The 21386-nt window shown below is 36.8% G+C and overlaps 1 protein-coding gene across 1 annotated transcript in view; it reads left to right on the plus strand.

Annotated features, from left to right (window-relative positions):
- The window catches only part of MGAT4A (alpha-1,3-mannosyl-glycoprotein 4-beta-N-acetylglucosaminyltransferase A), a 79058-nt gene that overhangs the window by 27524 nt on the left and 30148 nt on the right, over positions 1–21386 (plus strand). Inside the window, exons 4-9 of the mRNA XM_027642108.1 lie at positions 2345–2485; positions 6102–6235; positions 16796–16842; positions 17438–17551; positions 18164–18239; positions 19603–19717. Of these exons, the coding sequence (XP_027497909.1) occupies positions 2345–2485; positions 6102–6235; positions 16796–16842; positions 17438–17551; positions 18164–18239; positions 19603–19717 (627 nt within the window). The remainder of the gene's footprint in view (positions 1–2344; positions 2486–6101; positions 6236–16795; positions 16843–17437; positions 17552–18163; positions 18240–19602; positions 19718–21386) is intronic.

Here is a 21386-nt window from a genome sequence, read left to right on the forward strand (position 1 = left end):
AGATTTTTTTGGTTTATGTTTTTTTCCAATTTATGTTCTTAATGATTCACCCACCCTTCATTCTTATTACTTTAGGAACTGAATACTTACTTCACACCTAGCTCCCAAAGCTGGAACTTTTGGTTACTTAGTTACTTATTTAACATATTGTATATATTTTAACAATAGTTTACATGAGTTTTTAAATAGAGTTTGAGGGGAAAGGTGAGCAAACAGAAGAAATGGATGAACTTGAAACAATTCAAGTAGGTTTAAAAGTCAACTGGAAGACGTAAAAACATACAGTCTAAGGTATTATGATTTGTAAGAAAGCAACCTTTTTAATAAATAATGATTAAATGGTAAACTGCTAAAGTCTTCTGGAAGTTTTTAATAATTTTGGAGACAGATACTCAAGTTTAGAGAACTGTGTATGGCAGTATTAGAGAATGACCTTGTACTACTCGCCAGATTATTGGAATTAACTTTTAAAATCACACTGTTACTGCTTTAGTCACTCTGATTTTTCTAGATGGAAAATGAATAACAAATAAATATAAAGTTTCTGGCAAGAGGCCTGATTTGGAAAATGCGGAAATTTCACTGTATTTCCCTAATGAGGAATTTAAAACCAAAGAGTTTTGCAAGTCAAAACCCAGTTTTCTACTTGCATTTGTTCTATAGACTACTATTTTCTATAGAATTTTTTTTTTGGTGGGGGGGAATGGTGCTGATACTAATGATGAATTACTGTCCTATACTAATGGCCTGTCCATCCTGATCCCAGTAGTTTCCTGGATCTCTAGGAATTGTATGTTTAAGGGGTACATTTAACTTAGGCTGTAAATGTTGTCTTCCTATTCTGTGTGCATGCTTTTGCTGTTAGAGTGAACAACCATGGAAGAAGTCAAGTAAAATTTTGATTCTAGATTTAGGATTAAGTTATTACCACATTTTTTTGTAGAAATTATTGAGCTTGTTTATAGGCAATATAGTGATATGAAGTTATTCTTTTCTGATACTGATTCACATTTTTTACATTCTACCATGTCTGGATCCCATCCGGGCTGGACCTCCTTTTTCCCCTGGGCCATGGTGGGAAGTCAGCTGAAGTTGAATTCCTGAGCTTTTGTGCTCAGAGCATAATATTAGATAGATTTGTATTAAGTTTAATATACTTAAGTATACATAATATTGTATAGCATTTTTTGTCTTTGAAGCTGGAAGAGTTCTGGATTGTTTTATGTAGATCTTTATCGATTCATACACAGAGCTGTCATACTTTGACAGAATTTATTCCAGTTTTTGCAGCTGAAGCTAAAAGAAACGTTGGCAGGAAAAGTAAAATATACCTGTATTGGAGTCTATTAAAATAAGCATCTCTACTTATGACATGTATTTACAAGCTGCTTTTCAAGATTTGAAGAGTTAGGAATTTAGTTTCACACAAAAATAAATGCCAAAAAAATCCTGAAACATACCAAACCAAAATCCATAACAAAACTCTTCTATCTTTGTAGAAGCTGCACTCAGGATCTGAGAGGAATTACATTTATGGCATTACTTTTTACACATCTTCACAGTTTTATCTTAGAAACCTTGAGTATAGTTTTTTACTTAACTTGATATTATAAAGCCCATAAGTTTTCAAAGATCCATATGCTATCATATGTGTCATTTGAAATGAGTTGTTTTCACACTTGATGCAAGAAAATCAACATGCACAGCAGGGGAATTTAAAAACTGTTGTTTGCAACTTTGAGAGCCACCTGGACATCCTGAGAGGCAGTTACTCCAGAAAGAGCAAGAATTATTTTAAGTACTCTAATGGATAAATTAAATTTGCATTAGCATTTTTTTTAAGTAGGAATACTCAAAATCTCAATTGTATATTTAATGCTATTTTTATTTTGAATCTGTTTGTGCAGTGTATTCCAATATGTATTTGTAGCTTTGAAAAGTTATTTGCAGAGGCATCACTGCGTGGTGATGAGCTCTGTAAGTGCAAGTAAAAAATAATCTAGATAAATAAGCCACCCATTTTGATTCATTTTAAAAACCCCTCAACCACTAACCTATCAAACCCCCAAAGAAGTAGAGCATCCCTTACTTCTGTAAATTCACTTTACTTCTGTAAATCTCACATATCTGTAGCAAGGTTATAGGTGCAAAAGAGTCTCGACCATTGTGCATTAAAAAATCAAGATAAGAAAATACTTCCTTTGTACACAAGATATAATGACTCAGAAAAGTGTATAATGCGTTCTGGCTCTCAGTTAGGACCAGTGTTGGAATTTTATAGTGTTTACCATTGCTTAAGGCTTCATATTGTTTTCTGCATTACTGATTTCCTGTATGTTTGCAGATGAGACGCTGAAATTGTTGAAAGAGCTAACAAGTAGAAAATCTCTTCAAGTGCCAAATATCTATTACCATTTGCCTCATTTGTTGAAAAATGAAGGAAGCCTTCAACCCTCAGTGCAGGTTGGCCTTGGAAGGACAGGAGGTATGCTGATAACAATGGTTATTTCATATTTTATATCTGGAGGACTTTCTAGTTTTAGAAATATAATTTACTGCATTACTTGGTAGATCAAGGACGTCTCATTTAACTTGTGTGATATTGATATCCTTTGAATTCGCACTGAATTCAAGATGAAAGGAGCTTGGTTTCAACTTTGCTCTTTTCTGCATAACCTCGATCACACCCCCGCCCTGTTAAGAAACATTTAGTTTGGATGAATATTTTGTAACTAAAAGGAAACAAAGTTCGAGCATTACAGATTCTGAACAGCTAATGGATACATCCCTTTGACTTTTCAGATTTCTGGGCAACCATACGTGGATACAGTTATTTTAGTGTTGATGTTTCTGTTGTTCTGAACAGTGTATTTCAATGTATAAATTTAGAGTTGAAAAAACTAGGATAATCAGATATAATTGCATCAGTAAAATCTGGGCAGTCATTGGAGGGGGACAAAAAATCAGTGTTGTGCTGCAATACTGTTGATCTCCTTTTTTTTTTTCCCTTCCTATTCCTCACGAATTCTGAGCTTTGGACATTAGGATAGCTACATGGCATCCCACTCTTGAGCATATAGCCAAACCAGGCTGATTATACCTCAAAGTGTGTGTGTGTCTCTAAGCTTGAAGGCCACACCAATAAATCCTTGTTTCTCTCTGTTCTACGTGACTTAAAAGACTTCTGTTATTGTCCACTAGATCCTTCTTTTCTTTTTTTTCCTTCCCCTCCTTGTTTTTGAAACAAGCAGTAGTTACTCTTGGCCTGTATTTTTTTCATTACTTCAGTAAGTTTGATTGTTCCTTATTTTAACAGAAGGCATGCCTGCATTACAAATGTGTGGGCTTGAGCCATCGGTTTATTTTTCTGACTATAACCACCTTTTATTTTGATGTTATTCAGGGAGGAGAAATCTAATATCCCTTTATTGTTTTAAGTGAAGCTTGTATTATATCCCACTGGGAATATATGACAGAAACTTAGAATTACAAAATAGAAATTGGAATCGGTTTTATTTATTTAATTAAACAGTGGGAGGAAATTCAGTGGTTTAAATTATTTTCCCATCTTTTCCTTTTCCTGGTCACTGTGATTGAGTGTTTGTTTTAAAAATTCAGAGCTTGTTAATGTGCAGTTGCTAGGCTGCAACTTCCATATAAAGCAGGCTCTATATGGAAGGATAAACAACATTATTAATAGTTGTTTAATATATTTATGATGTGGTAAATCATTTCACATAGGGGGCTCAGAATGCCGGTACTGTCTTCATGAAGTCTGCTTTATCCTTTTACTGCATTCCTGCTGTTATCTACTGTGTTCCCATTAGGTAACCAGCCCTGTGTTCAGGGTAGGGTGCAGAAAAAAAGAGTATGGAAAAGTTAAGGAACACGGGAGTCAAATGACCAGCTGAAAGGTGGTGTTAATAACATTGTAGCTGGGACTATATTGCTTTGCATTTGAGGTGCTTTTGTCAGAGACAAGAAGTTTTGTTGAGGATTTCTGTGCAACTCTGATGCCCTGGACTTGTTTTTCTAGAAGAACCAAAACTAGGTGCAAGGAGAGTAATAGAGTGTTTCAGCAGTGTTTTTTTTTTTTTAAAAAAGATTACTTCTGAGAAGTTAAATACTTGAGTTGTGAAGAATTGGTATGTCAATTTGAAAATAATAAGTTAGGAAATTGAATCACTCTCTAAGACTTGGTGCACCTTATCTGATTAATACAGTGGTTGTTGATTGTTCCCTATTGTGTTGGGTTTTGTGTGACAATGTTTTGGTGGCAGGGGCAACGGGGGGGGCTTCTGTGTGAGGATGCCAGCAGTTTACCAATAGCCAGACCAGCGCCAGTGGAATAACAGATTTAAGAGGGGGAAAAAAACTGCACAAGGGCAATTGGAGCTGGAGAGAGGAGTGAAGGAGTATGAAAGAGAGAACTGCAATCACCAAGGTCAGTGCAGAAGGAGGAGGAGGTGGTGCCATGGATGCTGGAGCAGAAATTCCCCTGCACCTGTTGTGAAGACAGTGGTGAGGCAGGTTGTCCCCCTGCAGTCCATGTAGGTTCCTGGTGGAGCAGAGATCCATTGGCAGCCTGTGGAGGACCTCACTAGAGCAGGTGGATGCCTAAAGGAGACTGTGACCCCGTGGGAAGCCCACAGTGGAACAGGCTCCTGGCAGGACCTGTGGTCCTATGGAGAGAGGAGCCCACGCTGGAGTAGGTTTGCTGGCAGGACTTATGACCCCAGAGTGGACCCACACTGTGGGTACTGTGTCCTGTTCTGGGCCCCTCAGTTCAGGAAAGATGTTGAGGTGCTGGAGCAGGTGCAGAGAAGGGCAACGAGGCTGGTGAAGGGACTGGAGCACAAGTCCTATGAGGAGAGGCTGAGGGAGCTGGGATTGTTTACCCTTGAGAAGAGAAGGCTCAGGGGAGACCTCATCGCTCTCTACAACTACCTGAGAGGAGGTTGTAGGCAGGTGGGGGTTGGTCTCTTCTCTTCTCCCAGGCAACCAGCAGTAGGACAAGAGGGCATGGCCTTAAGCTGCGCCAGGGGAGGTTTAGGTTAGACATTAGAAGGAAATTCTTTACGGAGAGGGTAATCAGCCATTGGAATGGACTGCCCAGGGAAGTGGTGGATTCTCCATCCCTGGAGGTTTTTAAGATGAGGCTGGACATGGCACTTAGTGCCATGGTCTAGCACCTGTGGTGGTAGTGGATCAAGGGTTGGACTTGATGATCTCAGAGGTCCTTTCCAACCCGTCTGATTCTATGATTCTATGATTCACACTGGATCAGTGTGATCCTGAAGGACTGCACCATGTGGAAAGGACTCACAGTAGAGCGGTTCATGAAGAACTACGTCCATGGGAAGAAGTCACATTGAAGAAGTTCATGGAGGACCATCTCCTATGGGAGGGACCCCATGCTGGAACACAGGAAGAGTGTGAGGAGTCCTCCCGTCGAGGAGAGAGAAGTGGCAGAGACCATGAGTAATGAACTGACTGCAGCCACCATTTTCTGACCTCTGTGCTGCTGGTTAGGTGGAGAGGACCTCTGTGCTTCTGGAAGAGGTGGAGAAATCAGGTGTGAATTGAGCCTAGGAAAAAGGGAGGAGTAAAGGGGAAGGTGTTTTAAGATTTATTTTTATTTCTCATTACCCTAGGCAGATTTGATTGGTAATAAATTAAATTAATTTCCTTGAGTCTGTTTTGCCTGTGACAGTAATTGGTGAGTGACCTCTCCCTGCCCTTATCTCCACCCACAAGCCTTTTGCTATTTTTCTCTTCCCTGTCCAGCTGAGGAGGAGAGCGATAGAGTGGCTTTGGTGGATACCTGATGACCAGTCAGGATCAGCCCACCACACTTGTGCAATAATCTGGCGTGTCCAGGATTACTTTTTTGTTCGCTGTGTTTGTTCTGAGCATTGGTGGTGATTATGTTAATCATGCTCCTGATGATGGGTGGTATATTTTTAAACTATTTTTAATTACTGTGCTCTTGACCTTTTAACTCTTTGCATTTCTTAAGTAATGCTTTATTGCATGATTTTTGTTTTCCATCTTGTGTATGAAGTCACTGAAAGAACATTTCTGCTTTCTTTTGATTTCAGTTTCCATTGTAATGGGAATACCTACAGTGAAAAGAAAAGTCAAGTCTTACCTTACAGAAACGCTCCACTCCCTTATTGATAAGCTGTCCCCTGAAGAAAAACTGGATTGTGTTATGGTTGTCTTTATAGGAGAGGTAATCACTTAAATATTCTTACACAATTTCTAATCTGTCTTTAATTACAAGTAACACTCCTTTCAGGAACTGATGTGGATCTTCTTCAAGATGTAGACAGATGTCTGTCTTCTTCCAGGAAAAGCAATAGGTGTCAGTCTTGGGTTTCTGAGAAACAATCCTGAAGAGCCCAGTTTTGTCTTTTATTAAGGGAATAGTGGACATGGTTTAGTGGATTGGTTATTTTGCAATTCTTCTTATGCTTATACATAGTGACAAAGATGTGCTAATTACCTTATTCCTTCAACATCAAAATAATGACTAAGGAACTCTGGTGTCCTAGGGGAGGCTTTTCTTCATGCTACTGCTTAGTCCTTTGTCAGATGAGTGCTCCAGTTTGAGATGTTAGGCACGGATTGTTACTGATTTTATTTTCTGGACAATGTGAATGTTTGAAGCCCAGACCTTTTTAATGGATTAATTCAGTGTTCAATTGGACTGTTTGTTCAGTTTGGCTCTGATTTAGTGGAAATCAAATTTAGGAAATTGGTAGAGTGCTTTCAGAAATAATTCAGTTGGCTGGCAATTGCGTGTCCCTATTTTGTTCTATGTGCTTTTCTTAGAAATGTGATTTGGACAGTGGGAAATGTGTATATATGTTTGACCTTCATCCAACGGTGTAGTGCTCTACTGAAACAGTCATTTATGAGTGCCACAGATGAAAATTCAAATCCTCAATTATAACTGAAAATGGTTTTAATTCTGTGAACCAATGTCCATTCAGGGGTCAATCAGTGGAAACTCAAATAGAATTACAAGTATTAAAATGCCTACTATCATATTTTAAAGCTTTCCTTGAAAAGTTTCTAAAATTTTTACTTGTATCTGAGAACTGTTTCTTAGTGTTTTCTAATATAAATTGCTCTTTTTCTTGATAGTCAAAAACTATCAGTTGAGAGTATCAAGGAAGCAGAATTCATTCTGAATTACTGGAATGCTGTGTTTTTCTTCACATTAGTTGGAGAAATTTTATTGCCTTTTAGTGTGTTTTCTTTTCAAGGTGTAAACCCGAAGTTTCGTTTGTTTTGCTTAAGGAGGTCTGAGCTATGAAGACTTTTATCACTGGATTCTCTGTCTTCTGCAACACTTGGAATAGGAGTGAAGTGTCCCCAACTACACAATCTCTGTTTGCCTTAGACAAGCCATATTGCTGTACCCAAGTTTATCATAGCTAAATAACATTCTTCCTTTGAGGTGATGTGAAATTCTCTTTCATGTTGGGAACGATCCTACAGAAGTGACTGCAAAGGAATGGAACATTTTAACATGGGAGCTGTTGTTTCTGTGCCCATGGAGAATTGTGTGGTTTGCTCTGGAGTAGGATACGGTTATCCTCTCTGTCTTATCTCTATATCCACCTTTTTGAGAGCAGTATTACCTGCTTACTCACATACCTGCTTTGGGCACTGCATGCCATGAATGTCTGGGAAAATCTGAAAGACCAAAGTTTAAATTCTTGTTCTGTTATAACAATTCCCTAGATTTGCATTTCTCTTTCTTTACTCCATCCAATTTTATATCTTCCCTGCCTTACTATTTCTTTGACCATATTTTACATTTTCTTAAGTTCTTATAGTTTGTTTTGTAATTGCTACAGGGAGCTCTCTGAATGATTAATATGGTACATTAAATACTTCATCCTGAACTATGCTGTGTTTTTTCTGATTGATGCTATATATTTCAGCTTCCTTCTGCAAGATGAAAAGTGTAGGTTTATTAAGCATTTTCTCTGGCTATTTGAAGGAAGGCCTACTCCTCTGGTAGACTTCAGTTTCTCCTTAAACAGAAGGAAAGACTTTATCTTTTAAATAGCTTTGTCTGTGGGGTATCTTAGCCAAAAATTCCTGAGACTATTGCTGTCATTATTATGTGCAACAATGAAGGCTTATGTGAAAATACATTAGAACTTTGACCAACTCTTGTGCTAAAAATAATGGCAAAAGTTTCTGAAAAAAGGTATGGCCTCTGCTCAAACATATGTGCAGTTTAAATACAGCAAGAAATGGTCATAGTGTTAGGTTATGTAATTTTGCTAATAGGCTTAAAATTACTATCTGTGTCTTATCTATAGCTTGTACCAACAACAAAAAAAGCACAAGACTTTACAAATATGTTTTTATGAGAAAATTATATGAAAAATAGTATTTTAAAGGGATTTTAGTATTTTTCTTGCTATCTTTATTTGAGAAATCAAATTGAAAGTGTTTAAAAAGCATTGCTGGAAGCCATACTCACAGACTGTAATCTTTCTGTACCAAGTACCCTAAAATACTCTTCTAATAGTGCTAATTTTTTAGTAGTTCAGTCTCACTAATTTCTTGTAATTTCATTTTTTACTAGAAAACAAATTAGAAGGCTAATGGCCTTCTGCAAACAGCATCAACAGTGTAAACAGATCAGCTAGTAAATATAGATGCATTATGGTTGCTAAATAAAGAGATCTGCATATTCATTTAATGGATATTTCTCAGTAATATAATTATACACAGTAAATTTCCATACTGGAAGTTCAAGGAATTCTAAAATGTCTCAGCTGATGTGATATTTAATCACCAATTTAAATCATTAGTAGAATTGCTTGACAGTAAACTGTACAATTGTCCTTGTAACTGACATATATGTCTGTGTTCTCCAATTTGTGAAAATAACTTTATTGCATAATAATTTGCAGGTATTCATAAGGATGACTAATAAATACGCATGATTCATTATACCCCTATACCTCAAAATCTTTTTATTCCCCCTCACAATGTAACTTGTTCATAGGCTCATCAGATGACTTGAAAACAAACGATTCACATCTCATAAACCTGCTCTGTATGAGAATTTGCTTTCAGATTCTAGGTTTAAAAAGCTATGAAATCCAGATGAAAATTGTTTTTTAACCTATTTATATAAAACCTATTTTTTTTTAATAGGTTTGTAACAAACATGGTAAACATGGTTTTGAAGTACTTAACATGATCATAACAGAACAACAGGCATGTATATGCAGGCACTACTGAATATGAGAGAAATTAAAATCCTTTTTTGGTATCTAAACAGTTTATTTTTTTTTCTGTGGGGACATTTCATTTACAATGAAGAAAAGGCATCTTACTTATTCTAAATATATCACATATTATTGTCAATCCACTTCATTAATCAGAGATTGCACTTAGCACAGTCTTTTGTACAAACAGTAATCAGTGTGTACTGGAAAGACTAACCCCTTGATTTGACCAAAAATGTCAGAAGGACAAAGAATTTCAGGAAGAATTGGATGGCACTACAGGTATGCAAAAGCATTTTGCTATTTCTGTACACTGCTGATTACATCTGACTAGGTAATAATTACCCAACCATTTGTTCTTAGAGCACTAGGCCACGTATTACACTTTCTTGCATATTGCCTATTTAAATCTTACTCTGTTGTGTCATGTATATACAGTTCACTTAAGCTAGGAAACTTGTATATCTTGGTTATCTTTTGCTGTCACCGTCACCTCTTTATGTAAACAGTGGCTGCTAAATTATGTTGATCTTCAATAGTGTTTTCTCTGTGCTCCTTTTGTGGAGAATCTTTATTTCTTTGGAAAAGTTTCTGTGCTGGTTGGGTCAATGTGACACAAGCACCCATTCTGTGTGCTGGTATGAACAAAGCCTCAGCAGATTAAGCACTGGGTGTACATACTGGGTCAAACCTTGCTGAACCTGTTTTGTAGGTATTAACATTGCAGTGCAGCGTGTAAAACTTCTCCACGAAATAAGCAAGCCTGTATTTTCACCTCTTCTTGCTCTGGGCATGAATTATAGTTCTCTTTGATAAGCAGCTCTCTTGATAGAAAACAAAAGAATATTTTGTCTGTGCTGCTCTCAATCCAGATGTTTTAGCATCATCCCAGCTATACAGACGTTTCATGCTTTCTGCTAATTGTTGAAAACTTGTGAGCTGCCCCTTCCTGGAGTTACCCTGGAGAGTGTGTTCCTAGTCCTCAAAAGATCTGACTGTGAATCTTGATTTGGAAAAAGACTGGTAGATCTTGCCATATACATACATATGTATGTATGTAGTATATACATTTAAAAAAATAAAAGACAAAGCTGTTGTTCAAGAAGATAACATTATCCTCACCAAATAATAAAGGCTTACACACATGGTAGCCGTTTTTCTGGACATTTCATTCAAAACTGATCAGGATGAACACACCTTCACAGATACACTGCCAGCTCTTGTATCTGAAAAGGTAGTTTGACCTGTCAGTGATAATTTGAGGTATTTAAACTGTTATTGCTATCCCTGCTTCTTCGATACCTTATCTTTGGTACCCAGAGAATATGGACTGCTGATCCTGGTGACTGACATCGAATTTTATGCTCCTCTTTCCATGTCAGTGACTAGCAAAGTTTTTACGAGGAATTAAACCAGTGATAAAAAAATATTTCTTCGATCTAAGAAAAGATCCTTGAATGATTTGAAAGCTTCAATGTATCCGAGACAAATTTAGTATCTCAGCACAAAGGTAAAATTCAGGATTGTGCTCTTTTCTCAAGCCCTAGACCTGAATGACTGAAATGCTTCTCTAAGATACTTTCTGAGAAGCACCTGGGCCACAGTAACTACTTGATGCTTCTGGTAGGGGAATTATTAGTAGCCAGAGTTGTATCTGATCTCTTTGGGGACATCTAGGGTATTTGTGAGATGGGAAGTATCAAGTAATAATCTTATTTCAGAAGCATTGTAGCAGGTGACTTCATGTCTGTATGACTGGCTGGATTGACACTTTTGAGTTTTGGACAACACTGTCAAATTTTTCTGTGGTGGTCTGCCTTGACCTAAAAATAATGAGGACAAATTACTTTTGTCCTCCAAATAAAGATCACATATTGCCAAAGGGTACTTTTGCCTGTCTTCTGGAAAACAAACCTTTGCAACAATTTACAGGCTCCCTCAAGGACAAGAAAAAGTTTTCCATGTTGCAAGGCCGTATATGCTGCTTTCTTTCAGGCTCCACAAACCAGGCTTCATCTGCAATATGCACAGAACTAGTAGGATGCTGTATGACACTATCATAACTTGCATCTGAATGTCCTGTTTTGAATTGCCTTTTGATGTTTTTTGCTCTTCTGGCCTTCTTAAGAGCTAAACTTGTTCTCTGATGTGGTGTTGTGTTTCACAGCACAATCCACAGCCCTCATGATTGAGGAGCTGACATGCAGGCCACAAGGGCAGGGAGAAACCAGAGTATATTTGTATTCCTGCTATTGCTGCCAAAGGCTTTTGCACTGTGAAACCCTGTCCTGGACTGAATTGGGTTAATCACAGAAATTACTAGAGAGAGAAAGATATTTCTTGCCTATGTGGTAGAGTGGGGGTTTTCAATAAGGGAGGGATGAAGTCGTTAGCTCATGTAGGACATGGGCTACATTTTGCTTATGTAATATTAGATGGCTATGTTATGACACTATTCTCATTCCTGTTTTTTGCTTTGCATCTTGTTCTCATGTTTCCTGTATTTAACTTGAACTTGCTGCTTCAGATTTGAAAGCAGACACTGTATTCCTGAAAATAATTTTTTTCCAGCTGCATTTGTTGAACTCTAAAAGATATTATTACCTTTTTCCACAGGCTTTATTTATACCCCTATGCTACAGCAACTACTGGAAGCCACTGCTGCACTTTTATTCCTAAGGGCTTTTTTTTCACTGAATAAGTATCCTAAAATAGGTGCAAATGCCACTTTAGTGGCTGTTTTTTCCTATGTAAGTTTTAGTGCCTTGTATATGGGTAAATACATTCATATGTACCTTCACTATTTCAAAGGCAAATATGCATTTTCTTTGCCTTTTCTGAAGCCTATAATTTTGCATTGTTTGTTATTATTTGAAATACATGGTAAAATTATCCTGCTCCTGTTCTACAGGGAGGATGAAAGATCAAATAAAATTGTAGTAATTAGTAAGCAGTGAAATGACCACACAACGGTTGTTTCCCAGGGATTTTTTTTCCTTTTTTTGAAAGGTGGTCTTGAATAAGTTAAGATTTACTTCTGGTAGATTTCATTTAAGAATTAAGATATGGATAATCTAACAGCCTAGATAAACTACCAAGATGGTGAAAGGCCTCAGGGGCAAGACTTAGGAGGAGCTGCTGAGGTCACTTGGTTTGTTAAACTTAGAAGAGAAGACTGAGGGGTGACATCACATTCTACAACTTCCTTGAGGGGGCAGCAAGGGGGGAGGTGCTGATCTCTCTGGTAACCAGTGACAGGATACATGGAAATAGTATAAAGCTGCATTAGGGGAAGTTCAGACTGGACATTAAGAAAATTTTCTTCACTGAGAGAGTGGTCAGTCATGGGAACAGACTTCCCATGGAAGCGGTCATGGCACTGTGAGAGTTGAAGAGATGTCTGGACTATGCCCTTAGTCATAATGTTTAGTTTTAGGTAGTCCTGCAAGTGGCATTGGTCTTGAGGATCCTTGTGTGTCCTTTCTAACTTGAGATATTCTATGATTGCACCTTTTTTTTTTTTCTATGCATCTACCACTTAGGACAGTAAATAAACCTTTGGTCTTAAGTGCTGCGGGTTTCCCTATGTTTTGAGAAACAGTCCACCCTTTGTCATTCTTCAAGGTATGAAGTAAGGATTTAACAATATGAAAGGGTTTATTATTAAAACTAGAAATCTTGAGTTTGTGTGACACTTGGCTATCTGTTAATCAGAACTTTCTAACCCCTTGTTTTGTCTGCTAGCTAATATATTCTGCTGCTTTACTGTGCACACACTCATAAAAATCAGTCAAAAAGATTGGAAAGTTCACTGCTGCTCTGTTCTTTCTGTGTTTATTATTAATAACGATGTTTGTTCAGATAAATGCTGGAAAAATTGCAAACTTGAAGCACAACCTCACTTGCACTAGAGAAAAGTACTTTAGAGAATTCTAGTACAGTATTTTACAGAAGCTGATGAAATTTTAAAACTTATTTCACTGACAGTCTGAAACTTTAGTGTGTTCCACAACAGATTCTGAGGCTTTTTTTTGAGAGATTCATCAAAGCATCAAAATATGCATTTCTTATCAAAATTGCTGATATGAGGAGTCAAGCCTTAGATATAGCCATATTCACAAGCTTATGAAACTCCACAGATCTCTTAAGCTAAAATCTTCTTTTCTTGTTGAAAGTTTAGATGGGCTCACGGGGATGTTAATGAGATATCTTGAAGATGAGTCTACTGAGGAATATTAAATACATAAAATCACATCTGTCTCAGGAAGTAACCTGAAGGTAATTGCAGTGTGGATGATAGCAGAAGCAGGTGTTGTGTATGCTTGTCCTGTTCTTACTCTTTGCTGTGTATCTATTCATGGCTGCCTCTGCTGGAAGCAAGGTGCTGGTGTGGATCAATCTTTGTTCTTTATGAACAGTTAAAGGAAGATGTCTCACTCCAAGTGTTATTGCATTCTCTTGGAGATCAGTATGCCTTGGAAGAAAGAACAGGCCAAAAGATTTGAACTGCTTATACTGAAATGACCACCCATGCTTATTTCATTATAAAATTCCCAGAGATTCACTCACCAGGACAAACTTGTTTGTAATGCTTCATGTGATTCATAGATTCTTTTGACTGGCAGTGTTAACTCTTTGGTTGGGGACTAACACAATTTTGCTTTAATTTAATTTAATTGCTTTAAAGGGATTTGTTCTTAAAATGTTCATTTATACTTCTTTTTCATGGGTCTGAAACTCCTAGAGATTATTTAATCTTCAACCTTAAGAGTTTTACTAAGAAAAAAATTGCAGTTTTGATAGTGCCTTCAGATTTGGTAGATAAAAACATTCATAACTGTAATCGTAAGTGTTGCGCTGCTATGGATGGGATCACCAGTGACATTTCCTTTCAATAGTTAAAAGCAGCACTGATACCATGAAACAGATTTTAAATTCATCATATGTGTTATAAAGTTGACCTAGTATATACCAGATGATATTCACTGGAAGCCTAAAGAACAGTTACACATTGTCTTTCAAAGGTGTCTTCTTTTTATTAATTTGGATTTGTCTTGTCCTGTTTAAGGTTCTTGAAGACAAACAGTCTTGTGTCCTGCAGGTTGATAAAGAGGACCTTATGTCTTATTTTGTCAAGGCAGTAAACACTTTCTTCCTCAAAAAGGGGAAATAGATTTTGGTCAATAATACATTTTTTTCTGTTGCTTTTAAGTTACTAACTGAATTTATTGATACTGCTTGAAAGATCCTTAGATTTAATCTAACTATTCCAGATTTCCTTCCATTGCTACCCTGCAAAGTCTTCTATCTACCCAACTCCTGCCTTGTGTATAGTCACAGATTGATCAAGTTTATTGCATATTTTCATACTTATTTTATGATGTTGTGTGAATTAATTTTGAAGTACCACTTTCCTGGGACGTGTCTACAGCAAAAGGGTGTTGGCAAAGATTCTATTTAGTGTTAGACTGGGCAAAGTTCTGATGTGGAAAAAGGACAACCTGCTGTCCTGAGGGGAAGAGTTTTGTGCTGAAGTCCTGGTTCTGAATCTCAGATGCTGCTGGTAGATATAAATACAACTGCTTATTTAGAAATGATGGCAGAATACCACGTTTTTAATGCATTTGATCATGTGAAAAATAGCATCAACTCTTCTATTCTGCATGTTCTTGTTCGTTCTAAGAGTGACATCTCCTTTTGCACTACAGTGGTGCAGTGATTGTTGATTCAGAAGGAAAGGTTACGTAGTAAACCAGCAGTTGTATTTGCTGTGTCTTGTGTTCAGAGCAGCTGAACAAGACCAGACCTTTCTTGACTTCGTGTGACAGCAACCCAGATTACAGTATGAGATTGGAAGACTACAAGCTTCATCTTTTTAATGTGACCCTATTGTGATTGCAACTCTGACTGGGAAACTGCCAACCTTTTGTGTGAAGGACACAGGCAAATAGTGGAAATTAGGAAAAAAAACTCCTATTCCAGACTTTTTTTTGTCCTGACTGTGATGCTTTCTGTATAAGTGTGTAAGGTTTTAAAAGTAGTAGCAAGGCTTTATGGTAGTCTACAAAACAGGTCAAAGCTATGTTCACTCTAGGGACGCTTGAACTAATGCACAGACTTGTGATCAAATATATGATTCCAGTTGGGATGAAGTTTGACATTTATTTTAATCTTTGGAATACTGTATAGAAACTAACTGTGTTTCTGCTGAGTGTGCATAGGTAGATATATTTATATATAAATCCTGTATTTTTCCATGCAATTACAGTATGGATTGTTTTACAAATATTGGAGTTATTAATACTGGACTGGTGGTATGCCAACTGAAAATGCAAATTTTTGTCTTTTTTGTATGATGACTGAACTGCAATTTCTGTATTTCTAGTCTTTAAAAGGTTTTGAAAAGAGAGAAAAAGAAATGCTTCAGTTAAATATGGATATACTAAAATTGTTTTTAGGTAGTCAATAGGTCACTGATTTGCAAGTGTTGTACAAACGAGAAAAAGTTATGTCTTTACCTCCATTCTATTAATTAAATGTGCATGAACAATTCATATATGTATTTTAAACACTTAGTGATTATCAATGTCCATATGGACTTGTGAGTCTCCTTGTATGGAATTCACTGCCAGATGAGTTTTAAGTTGTGAATACCTTATCTGCTGGTCAGAACTTCTGTCCAGCACTAGGCATAGCACTTGTGAAGAAAATACATATGAAAAAATTATGACAAATGCTTTTTATTCACATATTCTTTGGTATTTAGAACCTGCTTTTGAAAGAAACCCACTGTTGTTGTTGTCCTTTTTGAAAAGTGTGCGTCATTGGCATTATGGTGGATTTCGTAAAACTAATCTTTAAAAATAAAAATGGTGATTTTTAAGATCAAGGGGTAAGCACCTTTATCAAACAAGGTTAACAATTCTATAGAAACGCTTGAAAGGGATTTATTCTCTGTGTATAATCCTTTAATGATACTCTGCAATACAAATTCATCAGAGAAAGTATGAACTGTTCTTTGTTTCTAGCATTTCAAAGGCAGCTCTTTCTCCAGAATCCTCATGAGCCACCAGAATCTGGGTTGATTTATAGACTAAATTTTCTTTTCAAAAACATAAGTAGTACGTCAGATCATTAATAAGTGTAACAAAGGTCAGGGTTTTCAGTCACACGAATTATGAACTCTTTTCCTGGAATGCATGTGTACAGCCAGGTTGAATAAAGAAGCACTCAGTGATGATTTCATCATAAAGTGCATGAGAGGTAGTAAGAAAATACCAACAATTGTCTGTTAAGTGCAGATATGAGGTAAATATTATTCCTCTTTCTTTACAAAAATAAAAGCTGCTTCTCATATTAGATATGTCTTAGTTACATTTGTGATGTGTTCTTGCATTACTCCAATAGCTTACACACTGAAAGGGATTTTCAAGGATAGCTACCTGCAGTGTTTACACTTTGCTCTTTTGAAATGTACCTCCAGAACTCTTAGGTGTTCTATTCATTTTTTATGTTTGTTTTTTTTCCAGACTGATCTTGATTATGTTAACAGTGTTGTTGCAAGCCTGGAAAAAGAGTAAGTTGTAGTTTTATGGGGGGGTTCTTAGCTTATTGGTGGGTTTACTTTTTGATTTTTCCTTAATCAGGTTGTGATAAGTAATTAATAAAAAAACCTCTAGAAATAAGAGATTGTGCTTTTTTGTTTCTTGGGGCTTTGGACTTTTGAACAAAAAAGTAATAGATGACAAATTAAGAGGCAGTGATTCAGTCAGTGAAATTGTAGAACAATAAGTAGTATTAAATTATTTGGTGCAGCATAAACAGATTTATGTTTATGTTATGTTTATTTTGTTTTAACATTAATGGAAATTTGCGACATTGTGTTAAGGCCTTGTATTCCATATGTTTAAAGAGAACTATAGAAAAAAAATCACTAGGTAGTGAACAAAGAAAGGCAAAAGAAATGCTTAGGATGTAGTTTGGTTCTGATTGGTGAGAGGTGATAGTGCTCTGGAGGAGATGCTGAGGAAAACAGTACTTTTTTATATGTTGCTTCTGTTTTACACGCCTTGTTTGAATAAGTCATTTTTGTAACCAGACACAATAACTGTACCAACAGAAAGCAAGAACTCAGAATCTCTCATGTGACTTTAGAATGTTTCTATTTACAGGTTTTCTACAGAGATCAATTCTGGCTTGGTGGAAGTAATAGCCCCTCCTGCATCTTACTATCCTGACTTGACAAACTTGAAAGAGACATTTGGAGACTCAAAAGAGAGAGTAAGGTAAGTTTATTCCTCCAGATCTTTTCCCATCTCCTCCCACACCCACACTTTCATTGTTTATAAAATGGCAAGTGGGATGTGAATTCTTGAAATGTTTTCTTACTGTAATTCTTGCAAGTGTGGGGATGCTAAAAGTGCTCTGTGAATCCATCTCATTCCAGCTGATTGTGTTGTTTTGTGCATGATCAGAGCCTATGCTTGAATGTATTAATTTAGTGTTAAATTTTGGGAGGAGAACTGAGATTTGATGTATTTTTATTCCTGTATGAAGACTCTTCTGTTCACTGTTTTTTCTTCCTGAAATACTTCCAGTAAAGCCCAGTAGTTCCTGCTAAGTTGCCAATTAAAATGCACATGTGTTTTTAGTGAAATGCCAGGTAGCTTTCACAAAATCAGATTCAAATTGAACCAGTTTTATGTCTGTATTAAAGCATAAGGTGAAAGCTTTGTTCCTTTTTTCAGGCAGAGGATTTCCTGAGGGAACAATGCCAAAAGCAGCTGTCCTAACATTTCACTAATATGCCTCATTCTTCATAGTGAGATTTACTTTATATTACCAGTGTGTATTGAAAATTTTTTTTCAGAAACCTTAAACTTTTGATTTAATTTCAGATGGAGAACAAAACAAAACTTGGATTATTGTTTTCTTATGATGTATGCCCAGAAAAAGGGAGTTTATTACATTCAGGTAAATTTCTTTTCTTTATTTTGAGACAAATTTTAAAATGAGTTTCCAGAAATTACGCTCTTGGACACATCAGAAAGACCTACACAGAACAGAGATAACTTGATCCCATAGTTTAAGGAGGGCATTAAGTATGGTGGTTATGGTGTATGAGGAAGTAATTTGAGAAGGATGCTGTCTCACTGTCCCTGAAGGAAAAAGTAATTTGTCCTATGTGACTTAAGATGCTTAGCAAAAAAAGTGAAGGAATCCAAACAGATTAACTACCCTTTTTTCTTTGTCCCCCAAATAAATTATTGTTGAGTTGCCTAGGCAAAAAAATGCCAACATAGTTTTTAGTGGAAATCAAGCAAAAATCCATTTTTTACTTTCTTTTGAAGGCAAGTGCAGTGTCACTTTAATATGACTGAGTATAGACACATTTTCTTTTTTCTTTTTTAAAGAGGTTTCCAAGAACAGAGTTAAGCAGTTCTTTAATTTGGCTCTAAATTGTTCCTATCATGTGTTTCTGCTTTGAAGTAGAAGTCTTAACTACAGGTATTGTGGATTTAGTAGCTGCACTAATGATCTTTATTTAGATTTTGTGACTGTGTCCTTGGGGTGTAAAGTCCCACACATCTCGTCTAGTTTTCATAAAGCTATGCTGACCCCTCTCTCAGAGCTCTTGGAGTCTCAGCTGTCTTGGAAGCTGTGCAGCCAACAACATGAGACAGTCTTGTTTGATACTGAATATTAATACCAGCACATGGGGTATACCAGCATGAATGCACTGGGAGAAAGGACAGGAAAAGCAGGATCCTTAATGCCTGCACTTACGAATTAAAGGGGTTGTAGCACCCCATGTTGGCAGTTCTGCTGCCTGGACTAGGTGGTTAGTTTAGACTATGCACCTGTGCTTTTATTGGACAGTTAAACCCAGGTGAAATGAATCCTGCTTCTGTAGACAGTGTCTCAGCTTCTTGTCTCGAGGAGAAACTCTTTCAGTGCTGTTAGGTTTGTGAGGAAAGAAAGTCGTGTTTGTGTACAAGTAATACAGATATTCTGCTTGTTCTCCTGAGGGTGTCACTTAGACTGACATTATTTCATGGATAATTTTTCTCTGAAGAAAGAAGGTGGAAAAGCAATGTTCTCAGCTAAGAAGTTGAGATATGTTTGTGGATTCTTACTGCAGAAGGATTCTGTATTGGTTCTCCACAAAGAGACAGACCGATCCCTACAACAGTTATTCCAGTGCTAGGATTAGACATATATGGCTCTGTGTTAACAATATATGATAAATCAGTATTTCCTAGCTGTACTTTTTCCTATGGCTTTGATGAGGCTTTTTTTTTTTATTTATGTTGTTATCACTGCTACCTTCCTCTAGCTTGAAGATGACATCGTTGTCAAGCAGAATTATTTCAGCACAATAAAAAATTTTGCACTTCAGCTTGCATCTGAAGATTGGATGATTCTAGAATTTTCACAGCTGGGTTTCATTGGTAAGAAAATGTTCACTTGTATGTAGTTTGAAATAACACATTCATCCTCAGACTGTAAATGAATAGTGATCTGACTTCAAAGCTGTCTTCTTTGTACTGAAAAGAGACCAAGAGATAGAAATTCATTGATTTTTTTTTTTAGGAACTCTGGTTTAACTTATAGTTGTTCGTTTGACCCCTCATTTGTTTCATATACTTTTGTATGACTGAGACAAATTCAAACCGTTGGAAAAGAGGGCATTTTTATAATGAAAAGTTAATTAATTTATAAAAATACAGTCAAACTGCAAGGCATGACTTATTTTGAATTTAGCTACTGTTAAAACAAAAATGTCATTAGAACACAACTGACTGAAGTAAAGAAAAAACATAGAACTAACTCCTCCTAAAATAATTTCGTTGATGTTAGTGCCAAAATTTCCAAGAATCAGCAGGCGTCAGTTGGTCTTTGTTGCAAAGCCTACTCTATCTCCATCTTTTTAATTCATCAGGGAGAAGTTATGACAGTCTTCTTCTTCCTAGATGTGGCTGGAGTCTGTCTGTCATTTGCAATGAACAACAGGGACAGAAGTTATGCAGGATCTCAGGTTCTGGATTGACTGCCAGGGTGCTGTAGAAATTGCATTATGGTTCTTCACTCTTACACTAACATGTTTTATAGAGAGATAATAGACTTGAAAGCAATGAAAGAGAAGTTTTGAAGGGATTTTACAAATAAAAAGGTTATTTCTTTACTGCAGTGATGTATCATGATCTGTTTAAAAGCGATAAGCTGGAGATACAAGAAATTCTTGTTGTTCTCTTTACTTTGGATTTACTTTCCAGAGAATAGTTTCATTTTTAGCTCAGTGACCGATAATGGTCATACTGAGAACTGAGAATGCTGGCATTATGTGAATAAATACTATCCTCTTTCCAGCTCAGCATCAGGTGTGCAATAGTTCCCTGACTTTCAGGGTCTCAGGGGCTCCTGGAGTAGAAAGGAAAAGAGTAGTTATCTCTTTTACATGCTATTTTGGGGTACAGAATGGTACTTTGTACACTTGCCTTCCAGTCGAACCTACAGAAACAATGGAGAGGAGGAGAGGAAATGGGCAGAGTAAAGTCTCCTTATATACCTGACCACCACATAACTAATCTGCTTTGTTGCCTTGGGCTACCATCAGAGATGCACTGTTGCTGAATAAGTTATAGGACTAGTTTTGTGGCCTGAGAGGTGGGAGAAATAGGAAATGAAACTGCCTAGTATAAAAAAATTTAAATAATTTGCTAAAGCCTTTGCCCTAAATAGATTTGTCTCTTGGGTTGGGGAGCCCCATGCAACATTCTGTTTGTGGCAGCAAAGACTGGTTGAGTACTGGCATCTGATTAGACTTTGTTTCTACTTTTGAACAGTTAAACACTAACCCCAACTAAACCCACAATTTGAATTTTAGGTCCAGTCCTAATTGCACTTCAAAGGCAAATTCTGTTCCTGAGCTGCAGAAGTAATTTACAGTTACTCTACATTTGCTTGATTTGGTAGTAGAACGCAGTCACAAATTGCCATTTGGTAAGACTAACATATCAAAATGTGCATAAAACAAACAGTTTAGGACATGCACTGTCTACCCCATGCAGCTGTATTGCAGATCACTTAACTTACTTAATATTTGTGTATTTCACACCC

The sequence above is a fragment of the Corapipo altera genome, unplaced genomic scaffold (genome assembly GCF_003945725.1).
Source record: "Corapipo altera isolate COAL_440 unplaced genomic scaffold, ASM394572v1 0, whole genome shotgun sequence".
Classification (NCBI taxonomy): domain Eukaryota; kingdom Metazoa; phylum Chordata; class Aves; order Passeriformes; family Pipridae; genus Corapipo; species Corapipo altera.